The sequence below is a fragment of the Salmo salar genome, chromosome 01 (genome assembly GCF_965601325.2).
Source record: "Salmo salar chromosome 01, fSalSal1, whole genome shotgun sequence".
Lineage (NCBI taxonomy): Eukaryota > Metazoa > Chordata > Actinopteri > Salmoniformes > Salmonidae > Salmo > Salmo salar.
Window position 1 is genome coordinate 72,471,942 of NC_138291.1, and position 17,292 is coordinate 72,489,233.

Genomic DNA, 17,292 nt, shown 5'->3' on the forward strand with positions numbered 1-17,292 from the left:
ATATAAACACCATGGGACCACACAACCGTCATACCACTCAGGAAGGAGACGCGTTCTGTCTCCTAGAGATGAACGTACTTTGGTGCGAAAAGGGCAAATCAATCCCAGAACAACAGCAAAGGACCTTGTGAAGAAGCTGGAGGAAACAGGTGCAAAAGTATCTATATCCACAGTAAAACGAGTCCTATATCGACATAACCTGAAAGGCCGCTCAACAAGGAAGAAGCCACTGCTCCAAAACTGCCATAAAAAAGCCAGACTACGGTTTGCAACTGCACATGGGGACAAAGATCGTACTTTTTGGAGAATTGTCCTCTGGTCTGATGAAACAAAAATAGAACTTTTTGGCCATAATGACCATCATTATGTTTGGAGGAAAAAGGAGGAGGCTTGCAAGCTGAAGAACACCATCCCAACCGTGAAGCACGGGGGTGGCAGCATCATGTTGTGGGGGTGCTTTGCTGCAGGAGGGACTGGTGCACTTCACAAAATAGATGGCATCATGAGGCAGGAAAATGATGTGGATATATTGAAGCAACATTTCAAGACATCAGTCAGGAAGTTATAGCTTGGTCGCAGATGGGTTTTCCAAATGGACAATGACCCCAAGCATACTTCCAAAGTTGTGGCAAAATGGCTTAAGGACAACAAAGTCAAGGTATTGGAGTGGCCATCACAAAGCCCTGACCTCCAGCCTATAGAAAATGTGTGGGCAGAACTGAAAAAGCGTGTGCGAGCAAGGAGGTCACTAAACCTGACTCAGTTACACCAGCTCTGTCAGGAGGATGGGCCAAAATTCACCCAACTTATTGTGGGAAGCTTGTGGTAGGCTACCCAAAACGTTTGACCCAAGTTAAACAATTTAAAAGGCAATGCTACCAAATATTATTTGAGTGTATGTAAACTTCTGACCCACTGTGAATGTGATGAAAGAAATAAAAGCTGAAATAAATCATTCTCTCTACGATTATTCTGACATTTCACATTCTTTAAATAAAGTGGTGATCCTAACTGACCTAAGACAGGGAATTTTTACTTGGATTAAATGTCAGGAATTGTGAAAAACTGAGTTTAAATGCATTTGGCTAAGGTGTATGTAAACTTCCGACTTCAACTGTTGTTAGGGGTAAAGTGACTATGTATAGATAATAAACAGCGAGTAGCAGCAGAGTAAAAACAAAGGGGGGTTATCAATGTAAATAGTCCGGGTGGACATTTGATGAATTGTTCAGCAGTCTTATGGCTTTGGGGTAGAAGCTGTTGGACCTAGACTTGGCACACCGGTACCACTTGCCGTGCGGTAGCAGAGAGATCAGTCTATGACTTGGGTGACTGGAGTCTTTGACAATTTTTGGGCCTTCTGCTGACACCACCTTGTATATAGGTCCTGGATAGCAGGAAGCTTGGCCCCAGTGATGAACTGGGCCGTATGCACTACACTCTGTAGTGCCTTATGGTCAGACGCCGAGCAGTTGCAATACCAGGCGGTGATGCAATCAGTCAGGATGCTCTCGATGGTGCAGCTGTAGAACATTATGAGGATCTGGGGACCCATGCCAAATCTTTTCAGTCTCCTGAGGGGGAAAGGTGTTGTCGTGCCATCTTCACAACTGTCTTGGTGTGTTTGGACCATGATAGTTTGTGGTGATGTGGACAGCAAGGAACTTGAAACTCTCGACCCGCTCCACTACAGCCGTCGATGTTAATAGGGGCCTGTTTGGCCCTCCTTTTCTTATAGTCCATGATAAGCTCCTATGTCTTGCTCACATTGAGGGAGAGGTTTTTGTCCTGGCACCACAGTGCCAGGTCTCTGACCTACTCCCTATAGGCTGTCTCATCGTTGTCGGTGATCAGGCCTACCGCTGTTGTGTCGTCAGCAAACTGAATGATGGTGTTGGAGTCGTGCTTGGCCACACAGTCGTGGGTGAACAGGGAGTACAGGAGGGGACTAATCACGCACCCCTGAGGGGCCCCCGTGTTGTGGATCAGCGTGGCAGATGTTGTTGTTGCCTACCCTCACCACCTGGGGGCGGCCCTTCAGGAAGTTCAGGATCCAGTTGCAGAGGGAGGTATTTAGTCCAAGTGTCCTTAGCTTAGTGATGAGCTTTCTGGGTACTATGGTGTTGAACGCTGAGCTGTAGTCAATGAACAGCATTCTCACATAGGTGTTCCTTTTGTCCAGGTGGGAAAGGGCATGGTAGAGTGCGATTGAGATTGTGTCATCTGTGGATCTGTTGAGGCGATATGAGAATTGGAGTGGGTCTAGGGTTTCCGGCATGACGGTGTTCATGTGAGCCATGACCAGCCTTTCAAAGCACTTCATGGCTACCGACGTGAGTGCTACGGGAGGTAATCATTTAGGCAGGTTATCTTTGCTTTCTTGGGAACATGGACTATGGTAGTCTGTCTGAAACATGTAGGTATTACAGACTCGGCCAAAGAGAGGTTGAAAATGTCAGTGAAGACACTTTCCAGTTCGTCCGCGCATGCTTTGAGTACACGTCCTGGTAATCCGTCTGGCCTTGCGGCTTTGTGAATGTTGACCTGTTTAAAGGTCTTGCTCACATCGGCTACGGAGAGCGTGATCATGCAGTCGTCTGGAACAGTTGGTGCTCTTATACATGCTTCAGTGTTGCTTGCCTCGAAGCGAGCATAAAAGGCCATTAGCTCATCTGGTAGGCTCGCATCATTGGGCAGCTCATGGCTGGGTTTCCCTTTGTAGTCCGCAATAGTTTGCAAGCCCTGCCACAAGCGACGAGCGTCAGAGCCGGTGTAGTAGGATTCAATCTAAGTCCTGTATTGAAGCTTTGCCTGTTTGATGGTTCGTCTGAGGGCATAGCAGGATTTCTTATAAGCGTCCTGCTCCTTGAAAGCGGCAGCTCTAGCATTTAGCTCGGTGCCGATGTTGCCTGTAATCTATGGCTTCTGGTTGGGATATGTACGTACGGTCACTGTGGGGATGACGTCGTTGATGCACTTAATGGTGAAGCAAGTGACTGAGGTGATATACTCCTCAATGACGTTGGATGAATCCCAGAACACATCCAGTCTGTGCTAGCAAAACAGTCCTGTAGCGTAGCATCCATTGGTAGGATAGTCTTAATCGTAGATCGGACAAAGCAGTATATCCTTTGCATTGGACTCATTAAAGAAAAAATCTTCATCCAGTTCGAGGTGAGTAATCGCTGTTCTGATGTCCAAAAGCTATTTTCAGTCATAAGAGACGGTAGCAGCAACATTATGTACAATATGAGTTACAAACTATGTGAAAAAACTAACAAAATAGTACAGTTGGTTAGGAGCCCGTAAAACGGCAGCCATCCCCTTCGGCGCCATTGACTTAAGAAAAACAAAAACAGGGTTGACATGAAAATGCCCCCTGCAACACCGCCTTCTCAGTAGGAAAACAAAAAGGTAGATGGGTCTAGCTCAATATGCTTTTCATTTCTATTTGCCCTGTAGAGCCAATTTCAACTCATACCCTCCATGCCAGCAGCCAGTGACAAATGAACGATTAGAGAAGGACAGAGGATAAACAGTGTGATAATCTGTCATCAATTAGTCATTTAATTAGTTAATCACCGGTCCAATTCACCTCCGATAACACTCTAAAACACAATACAGGTGTTTCTGCAACCTTGTGAGTATATTTCCAGCATAATTGTATTTGCCTCCGAACGGGATAATTGTGTTGGTCCTGACCTTTTGTTCCAACCACTATGTGCACAGGCCTTATGAGGAATCAGAATTATTATTACTCTCAAAAAGGGTGATGATTCATACAGCACAGTATAAGAGGCAGGTAGGAACAAGAGAGTTTGATGTGAAATGAGGATTGGTTCCATCATGGACGGCTCAACTATAGAACATGTATCTAGGGCTGTGGGGTTCACAAAATTGGTGATTGTCAAGCAAATAACTGTCGGTCTAACGGTAATTGACCGTTAATTAACATAAACACAATTAGCATCTCCTGGCTTCCACAAATAGCCTACAAGCTACTGATGCAGACCTTCGGAACATCTACATTTGAAAAAGTCTAATAAATCCATGTAATATAGCCTACACCTTCACAATAAATCCATTATTTATTTTAGACAGGTCTAAAGAAGCAAGATCTGAAGAAAATGTATATTTCAGAAGAACAGAATAGCATACTCTGAGTTATGTTAGGTCCTGATCTGGCTATGCCAAATGGCTGTGGGCTACACTAGTGAATTTAGCAGACAAGATTTGCTTAGAATTCCATGGCATTATTTTATAGTATGAAGAATACAATTGAACAAAGCTGAAAAAAATAGAAAGGATATTTCTCCAAACATCTTGAGGGAGTGCGCACATGAAGCTATTCTGTGTTGAGCGGTTAACAAATAAATAGGTATTCCTATATGCTTAATTTAGAGTTATTAATATAACTTTAGTTGTTCTACAAACGTTGGGCTATATGTTTTGATGTTTAATACATTGTAGTCAGCCAACAAGATCAGTAGGCCTAACGAACAGCAAAAGCACTACTATCGACATATTCTATTCTGTGTGAGAAATAAATATTCCAAACATAGTTTTGGGATTCGATAGATGGTGCATTTATGGTGAAAATGATCTTCCCCAAACAGGCGCTGCTTAAGTATGCCAGGCTCTACACCCCTTGTAAAGTGGAATTATGTGCTTCATTTTAAGTTATTTGGACACTTTAGCTGTGATACAAACCTTATTAAGACATATAGGCCTATGGGCTAGACTACATGATGTGTGCGAATATGATTTATAACTTTTATAATTTGTTCTTATGCTGGGCATCATTCACAACAGATAATATATAATTCACAAGTGATAGGCTAATATTGTCACCCATCAGACTATTCTTGATTTAATCTTGTCTTTACATATACTAAATAATACATGTTTGAAATTCTTTTTGATATAGAATGGACCATTATCATGCACCTGTACCGAAGCAGGGTCAGCGGACTTTTATTTGCATTTATGTCAGAGTGATTAGAGGGACAATAGAGTGCTGAGTACCAGGCAGTTGGCAAGTTTGGTAGACTACTAATGACCATCAGCAGCATCAGAGATTGGAGAAGCCTAATTACCGTGACTAAAGGTTCACGTGGCATTTGACTGCCTTCATCACTCGTGACCGCCGGTGTGTCGGTAATACCGTCACCGCAATAGCCCTACATGTATCCATTAGTCAGTTAACTACCAGAGGGGGAAGCGAAACCGACCCTCCCCCATGACAAATATGCAGATAAAAATGTGTCACCACATGTATCCTATGAATACAGAATACAGAGCAATGTCATGCAACACGTACTGGTGCGTGGTGGGCAGAAGGGAGCGGGCACGCTGCCGTTGGCATGGCCGGTGTCCCAGGGGACACAGTGGTCCCTAAACCAGACACAGCGGATACCGGGGCCAGCGTTGGCACAGCGCTGCTCCTCACCGAAGGCCTGGCAGCTGGGAGGGGTGTAGACCAGCACGTCATTCAGCAGCACACCAGAGAAGCCTCCAAACACATACATGGACCTGGGGAGAGAACACGATCACACTTTATTTTGATAATCCATCTGTAGTTGCTCTGCAAATGGTCATGCCATCAACAAACAATCTGTTGATAAGCAACTGCTTGTTAAGGTCATGGTAAGGGTTTGCGTTAGGCTAAGAATGAGGGTAAGGGTTAAGGTTAGAGTTAGGGCTAGGGTTATGTTTAGGGTTAGGATAAGAGTTAAGGTTAGAAGATAGTTGAAATGTTACTGCTAGTCTGTAGAGTATCTACAGATGAACTATCCAAATAAAGTGTTACCGAGAACACAACGCAGGAAATACTCAGAGTACACATTATTACCAGGTAACACTGAGGAAACTGATGTCAGGAAACTGTGAGATAAAAAAATTAATAAAAAAGTAACAGAGGGGCAATATAGTGGATGTGAGTGACTGACCCATTGCTGACAACAGAGGTGTGGCCAAAGCGGTTGACATCACGGTGGAGATCTGGCCTGGGCAGGACTTTCCATTCATCACAAGCTGAAAAGAACAAACATGCACATGATCAGTTTTTGCTTCAGTAGAAACTTGGATCATCTTGTGTAGGGTCAAGCACTCAACCGCAATACCCAAAATTGATACCTCCACTGCGACTCTAGACCAACTCAGTGTCCTTGTGGTTAGAGTGTCCGCCCTGAGATTGGAAGGTTGTGAGTCATACCAAAGGCTGTAAAAATGGGTCCTGATGTGTCTCTGCTTAGCACTCAGCATTAAGGAGAAAGATTGGGGTGAAGGCCCTACGATAGACTAGCATCCTTTCCAGGGGGGTGTACTTGCTTGGATTTCATTTCAGTAGGCCTGTACCATACCACCCTACTGTACATATTGAAACACAGAATACAGTAAGTACCAGAGCCACTGAGACAGAATATCTGTGAAACCTGAGACTGGGTACACACACACGGCGCGCGCACACACACACACACACACACCACGTCTGCACTGTTGCACACACTCACACACACATAATCTACAATGGAAGTGTCAACTCTACATTATTAACACGTATGAGAATCCTTTGAACAGAGGCTGTGGAGAATGGCCTGTATGAATACCATGGTCCCCTATAGGGCTGGGTGTGTCAAGCCCAGCAGTGATTAACACTGTGTGTGAGCAGAGCACTAGGGGCCATACCCTAGAAACAGGGCCATCATAAACAACTAACTGCAGCTAGAAAAGATGCCTTTTACGATTGCATAAATAACCCTAATTACAGTTGAATCCACTGCAGCTGCTATTAGACAATCCTGGGGTGGTGGTGGTGGTGGGCACACAGGCCCTTAATGGTAGTTTGATTACCAATCTCCTAGGACCCTGGTCAGGAACCACACTGATCCATGGGTAGGCTACAACAAGTCTACCTGGAGCAGCTCTGACAACACAGCCCACAATACAGCTAGACAATTTGTCTGTCAGTGATTATCTACCATTCTGCTCAGAGCAAACAAATAATAACAGAGAGAAAATGATAGTAGGCAAAGCCGATTTCTTCACTTTGATAATATCACGAGCCAAATCATGTTAAATTGAGAGAGTACAACGTTCAGTTTCCTCGCTGTTAGAGGGATCCTCGGAGAGTATAAACGCCAACCTCTTAACATAATGTCTTTGAATTGTTTATTATGTGGCTGCCTCTGAATATGACTTCACAAACCAGTTTAACCATCCATTGATCTTGTCTGTTGGGGATTCTATGCTGTGGTTCAGAGTAATGGCTCTAAGAGCAATCACGATCGTGCATTTTAGCATTTCATTTTACAGCTTTCTGATGCTTTACAACCCACACGTCCACTATTGCATTAATATGTAAATGTGCCATTTACCCAGATTAGTTGTCCAATATAAACTGTGCTTGGGAGTTAATTGTGCAGCCAGGTTGCAAACGACCACGCAAGTGCTTGGCTAATTGGGACTGTGTTTAAAGGGAAAGATAAGTCAACAACACCAGTCCAGATCAGAAGGCGCTGTAATCCCTTCCTAAAGACCAAGTTGCTCTCTGACAGGGTCATGGTGTGATCGCGTTTAAACGTCAATCATTCTAATACTCTCTCTCAGCTGGTCAGACTCAGACCTACAGTACTTTTTGATAGTCACATAAGATAGAGATGTGCATAGGTGATGCAGTGGCTAAAGGGACAGACCAAAATAAGTATTTGTGACAGACCACCAGTAGTTAAATTGGAATCCTGACGTTAGCACTATCTGAGGCCTACTACCTATCCTGAAGCCTGGAGCTAGAGTGAATCCATACCCCAGACATGCACTGACAGACAGCCCATTGGGTCTTCCAACCACCTGAGGTGTACTGGAGATGGCTGGAGATGACTCTCTATAATGAAACTCACTGATACTTATCCCAACGGTCCCCCTATTTCATTTCCTCCCAGGATATTGGCAGAGGAACCATGAATAATGTACACGTAGACAGGGGGAGATGACAGGAGAATCAGCGGACCAAATCTGCACCAGAGTCAAGAGTGATGGGGAAATCAAACTCATTCAAATGGCAAACTTAATGAAATGTGTTTTTGTGTTCGGGAGCTGCTTTGAGAGACACTGTCTGGAGCTCCAATATAAACAGGTCACTCTTGTTGAAGACGGCACTGCCAGTTGCCTTTCAGGGGGTGTGGGGACAAAACATTTTTAATTAGAGATCATTTCCCCCAAATCTAATTAGAAGTATGAAGATGGGGTAATGGGGGGGGGGGGGATTAAACGCAAATTAAAACTGCCATCTGTGTCGACCTGAATTAAATCTCTCGCAGAAGAAAAACACAAAAAGCTAATAACGCTTTCCCCCTCCAAGGTTAGCAGAGAAAAACAAAAACAAATTAGCGCTTAAAACCGTCTCTCAGCGTGCGTGGCGGGGCCAATAGAGAGAGGGAGCGGTAGAGTGAGGCCTCTTCCACAGGTGGAACTAATTAATTAGCTCACAGAGAGACGAGGGGAGACGAGAGGAAGTCATATCAGTCCATTAACTAATAAATGAGACTTTTAACACATTCAACTAGAGAAACCTGTTGACACATCTCATATGTACTGTAGTAGGCTACAATGTCTTTCAGCAATACTTGAGTAAGAAGCATCCTTCACTATAGCTTTGTTTTGGTCTATAGTAGGTTCCGGCATGTTATATAAGCAAAATTGTTCCATTATTATAAAAGCAATACAGGGAAAATGCCTTCCACAAACCTGTTCTCTCTATAAGAGGCTGATAATGGAGATTGTTAATTTGGCTTTATAATGAAATGAGTCAACAATGTCCAGTGACAACCCAGTCCTCAGGGACTATAATAAATGACAGGTCGCCAAGAGGCCATGTCTGGCCAAACACTGGCCTATATAACGGAGCTCCAATCACAGAGATTGGTTTTGCCTGAGCTTGAGTGAAGAGTCTACTCCACATTCCCCTAGCCAAGCATCAGTCTAGCTTAACACCTTGAACATAAAACAATCAGTTGCCTTCGGATTATAAAAGTGACATTGGACTTTTCATCCATTGGGAGTGGCCTACTCAAGGTGATTGGACTGGCTATTTAAAAGACTAAGAATGAAAGTTGAGCCGTGACCCTCCATGACTGCTGGAGAAAGCTACAGAGTCAAGTTCTTCAAACATCTTGTCCTTATCTGGATTTGCTACATCGTCTAATTAGCGGATAAACATTCCGCTTTAATATATTTTCTTTCTTTGAATGTATTACTACATCTACTACCTTAATGACTCATTGACTTAATGTTGTCTCCTCTTTCTCTCTTGCTAGTCCCAATCTTCCTATTTACTTTGTCTCCATCTCTCTATTTTAATTCTCCATCAACCCTCCCCTCCTCTCTCAGTGCAGTAAAACTTGTGAAGGGTGGCTGGTGAACAGAGTCAGGGAAGGGCTGGCTGTAGAGATTTGAGGACGCATCCCTCTCCTCCTCCCTTGCCTCCCTCCCTGTGCTCAGAATGTCCCGTAATTCCCCTGCAGAGTCACTGTATTCAAAACAAATATTCCTAAAAGAGCAGACGCCATCTGGCCGGCTCCCATTCTGCAGCTCTTTATGGGGTGTTAATGATCCCCACTGTATTACTGTCAGCACTGAAAGGTGAGCTGTAACTCACATCCCGAGATCTCCAGTAAAACCCCAGGTAGTCCAAACACACACACACAGGAAGGCATGCACACACACACACATAACTCTAAACCTTTAGTACTAAACCGCCCTTTTATATCTTGCAGAGGATAGCTTACTAACTCCAAAGAGAGCAAAATAACTGTATTTGACCAGGGGGTAATGAATAGTCTATCATGAGTAGGGCTGTTGCAGTGACCGCATTATCGTCACACCGGCAGTCATGAGTCATGACCACAGTCAAATTCCACGTGACCGTTGAGTCACGGTAATCTCCTTTTATGCACTCTGGACATGCGTTGGTGGTACCCAACTCACTAACGACCATCAGGTCACTAATGGCCTGGTACTCAGTGCTCTAACCACTCTGACATCAATGCAAATGCAATGGAAAATCACATCAAACACTTATCATCAAAACAGTATCATGCTTTTAAAACTCATCATTAGGCTAAATGTTTTGACCTCACTGTGATCGATCAATTTGAAGAAAGAAGTTCAACAACAGGTTGAAACTGAGTGTAAAACATGGTCATTGTGGAGGTTGTTTCAAAGCCAAACACAACGAATTGGACAGCGCTTTCTAAGGTGATGATTCATTCAAAACATTTAAGACGTTGCATGTAGAACATCCATATGCCTATATACAGTACGTTTCGTTATGAAAACATGTTACCATCGATGTTCCCGAACAGATTTCACTTGGTTTCCCAAATTAGGCGCTGGGTAGCTGCAGAAACATGGTTGGAGAGCCCATGGCAATACAGAGTTTGGGTGGAATATGTGAGTGAAATAATTGTTCTTATAAGCCCAGACATTTCTATATGCAATCCTGTGTGAAAGAAGAGTTTTGATGGTTGCCACTAAAAATATGAGGATCCCAGATGCTACTATATTTCGGCCTATTTCTGCTCCCCTATAAAACCAGAGTATCCTACCTGGCATGATTTAATTTCATGTATTTTTCTCCCTGCCCCTGTTCCTACCCATTTGATAATGGGCCATTCTAAATCAAAACAAATTGTACATATTAATAAAGACAATATTAAATTGAGAATATTCTGATGGGTGAAAATATGATCACTTGATGAAAGAACAAGGTGTGCCGCCTGAGCCAAGGAACGCAAGCTTTATTTGTATTTATTTTTATTGTATTTTCTACCCCCTTTTTTCTCCCAAATTTGTCTCATTGTTACAACTCCCCAACGGGCTCGGGAGAGGCGAAGGTCGAGTCATGCATTCTGCGAAACATGACCCGCCAAGCCGCGCTTCTTAACACCCGCCCGCTTAACCCTGGAGCCAGCTGCACCAATGTGTCGGAGGAAACACCATTCATCTGACAACAAAAGTCAGCCTGCATCCGCCCGGTCCTCCACAAGGAGTCGCTAGAGCGTGATGAGCCAAGTAAAGCCCCCCGGCCAAACCCTTCATTAACCTGGACGACGCTGGGACTACCTTTCACGGACGTTTTTTTTTGTGTGACTTTTTCAAATAGTCAATAGCTATAGTCGCATCATGCAGCCCGTTTATGTTTTGATTTCTAAGACATTCTAAGGTTTCACAAGTAAATTTACCAAATAACTCTAAATCTAGTGTGTATGACCTGTTTCAAACGACCACTTTGACATTCATCATAGCCACTTCATATGCGCAATCACTTGGGAATGAGAAAAATATCCTTTTTCTATTTTATTCAGCTAAGTTCAACTATATTATTCTTACAATAAAATCATACAGTATAAAATAATGGCACGGGACTCATAAGCATATCTTGTCTGCTAAATGAACTAGCCAATGGCATGGCGCATAGCCAAATAACATATAGTATGCCGACTCACATTTAGTTCTTCCGAAATACACTTTCTTCATATCATAATGTTTCTTTAGACCGGTCTAAAAAAAAAATGGATTTATTATGCGTTTTATAAAATTGATTTTTTTACTTTAAAAGAAATGTACAGTGAGGGAAAAAAATATTTGATCCCCTGCTGATTTTGTATGTTTGCCCACTGACAAAGAAAGGATCAGTCTATAATTTTAATGGTAGGTTTATTTGAACAGTGAGAGACAGAATAACAACAAAAAAATCCAGAAAAACGCATGTCAAAAATGTTATAAATTAATTTGCATTTTAATGAGGGAAATAAGTATTTGACCCCCTCTCAATCAGAAAGATTTCTGGCTCCCAGGTGTCTTTTATACAGGTAACGAGCTGAGATTAGGAGCACACTCTTAAAGGGAGTGCTCCTAATCTCAGCTTGTTACCTTTATAAAAGACACCTGTCCACAGAAGCAATCAATCAATCAGATTCCAAACTCTCCACCATGGCCAAGACCAAAGAGCTCTCCAAGGATGTCAGGGACAAGATTGTAGACCTACACAAGGCTGGAATGGGCTACAAGACCATCGCCAAGCAGCTTGGTGAGAAGGTGACAACAGTTGGTGTGATTATTCGCAAATGGAAGAAACACAAAAGAACTGTCAATCTCCCTCGGCCTGGGGCTCCATGCAAGATCTCACCTCATGGAGTTGCAATGATCATGAGAACGGTGAGGAATCAGCCCAGAACTACACGGAAGGATCTTGTCAATGATCTCAAGGCAGCTGGGACCATAGTCACCAAGAAAACAATTGGTAACACACTACGCCGTAAAGAACTGAAATCCTGCAGCGCCCGCAAGGTCCCCCTGCTCAAGAAAGCACATATACATGCCCGTCTGAAGTTTGCCAATGAATATCTGAATGATTCAGAGGACAACTGGGTGAAAGTGTTGTGGTCAGATGAAACCAAAATGGAGCTCTTTGGCATCAACTCAACTCAACTTTGGAGGAGGAGGAATGCTGCCTATGACCCCAAGAACACCATCCCCACCGTCAAACATGGAGGTGGAAACATTATGCTTTGGGGGTGTTTTTCTGCTAAGGGGACAGGACAACTTCACCGCATCAAAGGGACGATGGACGGGGCCATGTACCGTAATTTCCGGACTATTAAGCGCACCTGAATATAAGCCGCACCCACTGAATTTAAAAAAATATATTTTTTTGAACATAAATAAGCCGCACGTCTATAAGCCGCAGGTGCCTACCGGTACATTGAAACAAATGAACTTTACACAGGCTTTAACGAAACACGGCTTGTAACAAAAAATAAAAAATTAGCAGTAAGCTTTAGTTGTCTTTTTGCACTGAGTCAATTCCTCACGCTGCTGTTTCCAACGTCTTATCATCGACTCATTAAGACCAAGCTCCCGTGCAACAGCTCTATTTCCTTTTCCAACAGCCAGATCAATCGCCTTCAACTTGAAAGCTGCAACATATGCATTTCTCCCTATCTTTGCCATGATGAAGGTGACAAAATGACTACCGTAATCAGAATGATGGGAAGTTTGAGAGCGCTCGATTTAATCTAAACAGTAAACAAAAAAGTTGTTTGACCTTAACCCATTCGGCAATTTCATTGGTCTAATGAAAGCTTCATGCCGCCAAAAAACTGAGCACGTCACAGAATGTGTTTTTTTGGAAAAAAAAAATTGAAAGCGGGAAAAATCCATATATTAGCCCGTCATTGTTTAAGCCGCGTGGTTCAAAGCCTGGGAAAAAAGTTGCGGCTTATAGTCCGGAATTTACGGTACCGTCAAATCTTGGGTGAGAACCTCCTTCCCTCAGCCAGGGCATTGAAAATGGGTCGTGGATGGGTATTCCAGCACGACAATGACCCAAAACACACGGCCAAGGCAACAAAGGAGTGGCTCAAGAAGCACATTAAGGTCCTGGAGTGGCCTAGCCAGTCTCCAGACCTTAATCCCATAGAAAATCTGTGGAGGGAGCTGAAGGTTCGAGTTGCCAAACGTCAGCCTTGAAACCTTAATGACTTGGAGAAGATCTGCAAAGAGGAGTGGGACAAAATCCCTCCTGAGATGTGTGCAAACCTGGTGGCCAACTACAAGAAACGTCTGACCTCTGCGATTGCCAACAAGGGTTTTGCCACCAAGTACTAAGTCATGTTTTGCAGAGGGGTCAAATACTTATTTCCCTCATTAAAATGCAAATCATTTTACAACATTTTTGACATGCGTTTTTCTGGATTTTTGTTGTTGTTATTCTGTCTCTCACTGTTCAAATAAACCTACCATTAAAATTATAGACTGATCATTTCTTTGTCAGTGGGCAAACGTACAAAATCAGCAGGGGATCAAATACTTTTTCCCCTCACTGTAGAGGTTCCAAAGGCACGCATCAGTGGCTTGTATGTGTGGAGGCCTAGAGATGCTTAACGGGTTTATGTTAATTAAAGATCAATTTCCGTGAAACCGGCAGTCATTTGCATGACAATAACCGGCTGACAAAATGCCATTACCGCCACAGCCCTAATCATGAGTGGCTATGACTAGCTTTTGGTTTAGAGCTAGTTCCACTTTTTAAAGGATGTCTACTGTCCCTGTTACAACAGAACGTGATCTTCTATCTCAGGTAATTGGGGCTGTGCATTTACCCTTATGGAAAGGTATCTTAGCTTTACACTTCCACTTGACTTTCATAACAGCCTAAGGCTAATGCTGTTGTTTGTTGAGGTCAAAGGTCAGTGAACACACTTTCCCCTAAGGCTGCAGAATATCACCTGCCAGTTCTTTTTTGGTTACATTCACTGTGTGATCTGTGTGGGTCCAGGCCTGGGAGGCGACTAACACTGGAAAATGACAAATGACAACTGGCTTTAGGAGTCAGGGGTCAACTCTGATGGGAGTGGGTGGGTGGGCGCATGCTGGTGACAGTGAAGATCACATGTATGGTGTCTCCCTGGAGGAATGTGTGGTATTGTATGGTAGGGGGTTGGGGTTGCTTATACTTAACTATGTATGTATACGTATTTAGTATGTAACATTTATACCTGTACGATATGCCTGGAGGTTGAAACCAGTAACTTATATTTTCAGCACAAAGGTATCAAATATAGTCAGTTCAAAACATGAGGATTGCATCATACCAAAAGCAGTTGAGGAGGGGATGGTTGTTACCTATGATTTGTCTGTATGCATATGATTGGTCCTTACCTATGTCGTATGCCAGGAAGTCAGCCGAGAAGCACTTGGCTCCGTTACTGAGGGACGTGTCGTTGTGGGTGTTTCCTCCAAACACCAGCAGAGCCCCATTGCTCAGCACTGCAGTGTGGAGGTACCGCGCCAGACCACTCTCTCTCAGGATCATCCTGTCAACACACACACACACACACACACACACACACACACACACACACACACACACACACACACACACACACACACACACACACACACACACACACACACACACACACACACACACACACACACACACACACACAATGCTAATGTATTAATGTGTCAATTATGAGCATGTATGTGCGTGCATGCATGAGTGTGTGCGTGCATGCGTGCCCATCCCTGGGTGTTGATTACAGCAGTGTGTGGGCCAGTCTGGGTCATGTGGCTTATGCAAGTGAACAGTTGGACTGAAGGTCACTCTCCATAGGCCAGGTCAAATACCCAGACAGACGTCATCCATAATGTGGCACCATGGACACACACACACAAAACTCTACAGGAATATTTCATCCTCTCCCATCTCCTCTGCTAGGGTCAAAGTGCACAGACCCCACCGTCTGCCTAAGCGTCAACTGTACTATCCATAGACACAGAGAGAGTATGTAGGGGTTTACAGACTTCATAGTTCTGAGAGGGTTTGAAAATTCCAAATTCCATTTCTGCCTAAGTAGCCTCAGTGTATATTCAACCTACCGACTGTAAATAAATGGACCCATTGCAATAAACTGTGTGCTATGTGTCAGCAAGCTTTGGCAAGAGGGCACATCAACTGCCTCAATAAGTTACGAGTGAATATACAACTGACATCAGACATGAAAGGCAGACAGACAGAACTCCAGTTGAGGATCAACAGAGACAGACAGACACCGGCCATGCAGACAGACTGGTCACTGTCAAACCCAACGGATATGTGACAGTCTGGATGATGGGAAACAGAGAGACAGTGAGAGAGAGAGAGAGAGAGAGAGAGAGAGAGAGGGAGGGGGAGATTGAAAGGGTGTACCCTCCCCTGTCGCCCATCCATCCGTCAAGGTTCAGCGGAGGCCTCCTTTCATATCACACTGTGTATACAATCTCTGCTTCACTGTGAATCTTTCTAGCTCATCCTTCTGTATCTTTCCAGTATGCGCTGTATGCTCATGTGTTTGACGCTGAGTGTCTAGGTATGTGGACATAATGAGTACCTCCTCGCAACACAATGCTGACTATTGCATTAGTGTGCTTTGACAAATCTGCCTTTCAGCTGTCCAGCACTGAGCGTCTAGACACAGTGTCTGAACACAGGCAAGACAAGCATCTCTGTGTTAAACATCTACCTAATGTAAGACGCCAACGTCTGTTCACTCGACATTTAGCAAATAAATGCATTTTGCTACTGGGGCACTGGGGAATATAGGCTTATTTTACACACAGTTTTCTCAGGACTGGTAAATTGATACAGCTTGTGAACTTTCAAGTGAATATGCAGCTGCTGATACAAGCACAAACACAGAGAGACAGACAGACAGAGAGTCAGGCAGACAGGCTGACAGACAGACAGACAGACAGACAGACAGACAGACAGACAGACAGACAGACAGACAGACAGACAGACAGACACTTTCTGCCAACCTAATAGCACTCACCAGGTCCGGGTCTGCACCTCATAGCGATACAGCTCGTCCACCAGGCCATACTTGTTGGCAGGCAGGGCCTTGTAGCCCCCGTGGACATACACGCACCTGCCGGAGCTGTCATACACACTGCTGTGGCCATAGCCACCCTGGACGATGGCCCCGTTGGTCTCAGGGACCTGCCAGGAGTTTGTCCCTGTGTGACAGAGAGGCAGAAGAGAAGTGCATCTTAGTGTGAGTGGGCCAGCATGATTGGATCAGCTTTGAGACATACGGTATGGAAAATAAGTGTCCATGCTCGTGAGTGTGTGTGCCTGGGTGTGTCAAATGAGAGTGTGTGTAAAAGGCTGACTCTGGGAGCCAGACCAAGCCAGCAGGCTGCTCCACCATGTACTTCAAGTCCCCTTGTGACAGATGGAGGGAGAGCTGGAGAGAGGGGGAGGCCACGGAGCATGTGATACACTGAGAAGCAGACCTCCCAACTCCCACAAGTGAAGGGAAATAGAGAAAGTGAAAAGTAGATAATGGGGAAGGTCAAACAGTTTACTGACAATTTGCCAGGTGAGTTCTTTTAACAAACTATTTCCTTCTTCCTTTCACTTATAGGAAGTCACCTAAAAGGTAGACTCAACTTTCTAAATGGTGACACTCAACTCTCTAAATTTGATGAAATATCACAATATCCATAGTGCTCTAAATAAAACTAATTATAGGAAAAAAACTGTTTGAGAGAGGCGGACTAGTTTGAGATGGAGAGGGAGGGATAGGGGAGAGATATATATGAGGGAGGGATAGGTGAGGGGAGGGGAGAGAGATGAGGGGCAGGGAGAGAGGGAGGTAATAAAGTGACTTTCCAGTAGAACTCGGGCACATTAATTATCGTCTTCTCCTAGAAGGTCTTGCCTAGGTGCCACCTCCTCTTAATGAC

The 17,292-nt window shown here is 44.0% G+C and overlaps 1 protein-coding gene across 1 annotated transcript in view; it reads right to left on the minus strand.

Annotated features, from left to right (window-relative positions):
- Positions 1-17,292, minus strand: part of LOC106607945 (attractin-like protein 1) — a 358,398-nt gene that overhangs the window by 255,855 nt on the left and 85,251 nt on the right. The window contains exons 9-12 of the mRNA XM_014205458.3: positions 16,377-16,560; positions 14,722-14,876; positions 5,949-6,033; positions 5,321-5,532 (exon numbers count right to left, since the gene is read on the minus strand). Of these exons, the coding sequence (XP_014060933.1) occupies positions 5,321-5,532; positions 5,949-6,033; positions 14,722-14,876; positions 16,377-16,560 (636 nt within the window). The remainder of the gene's footprint in view (positions 1-5,320; positions 5,533-5,948; positions 6,034-14,721; positions 14,877-16,376; positions 16,561-17,292) is intronic.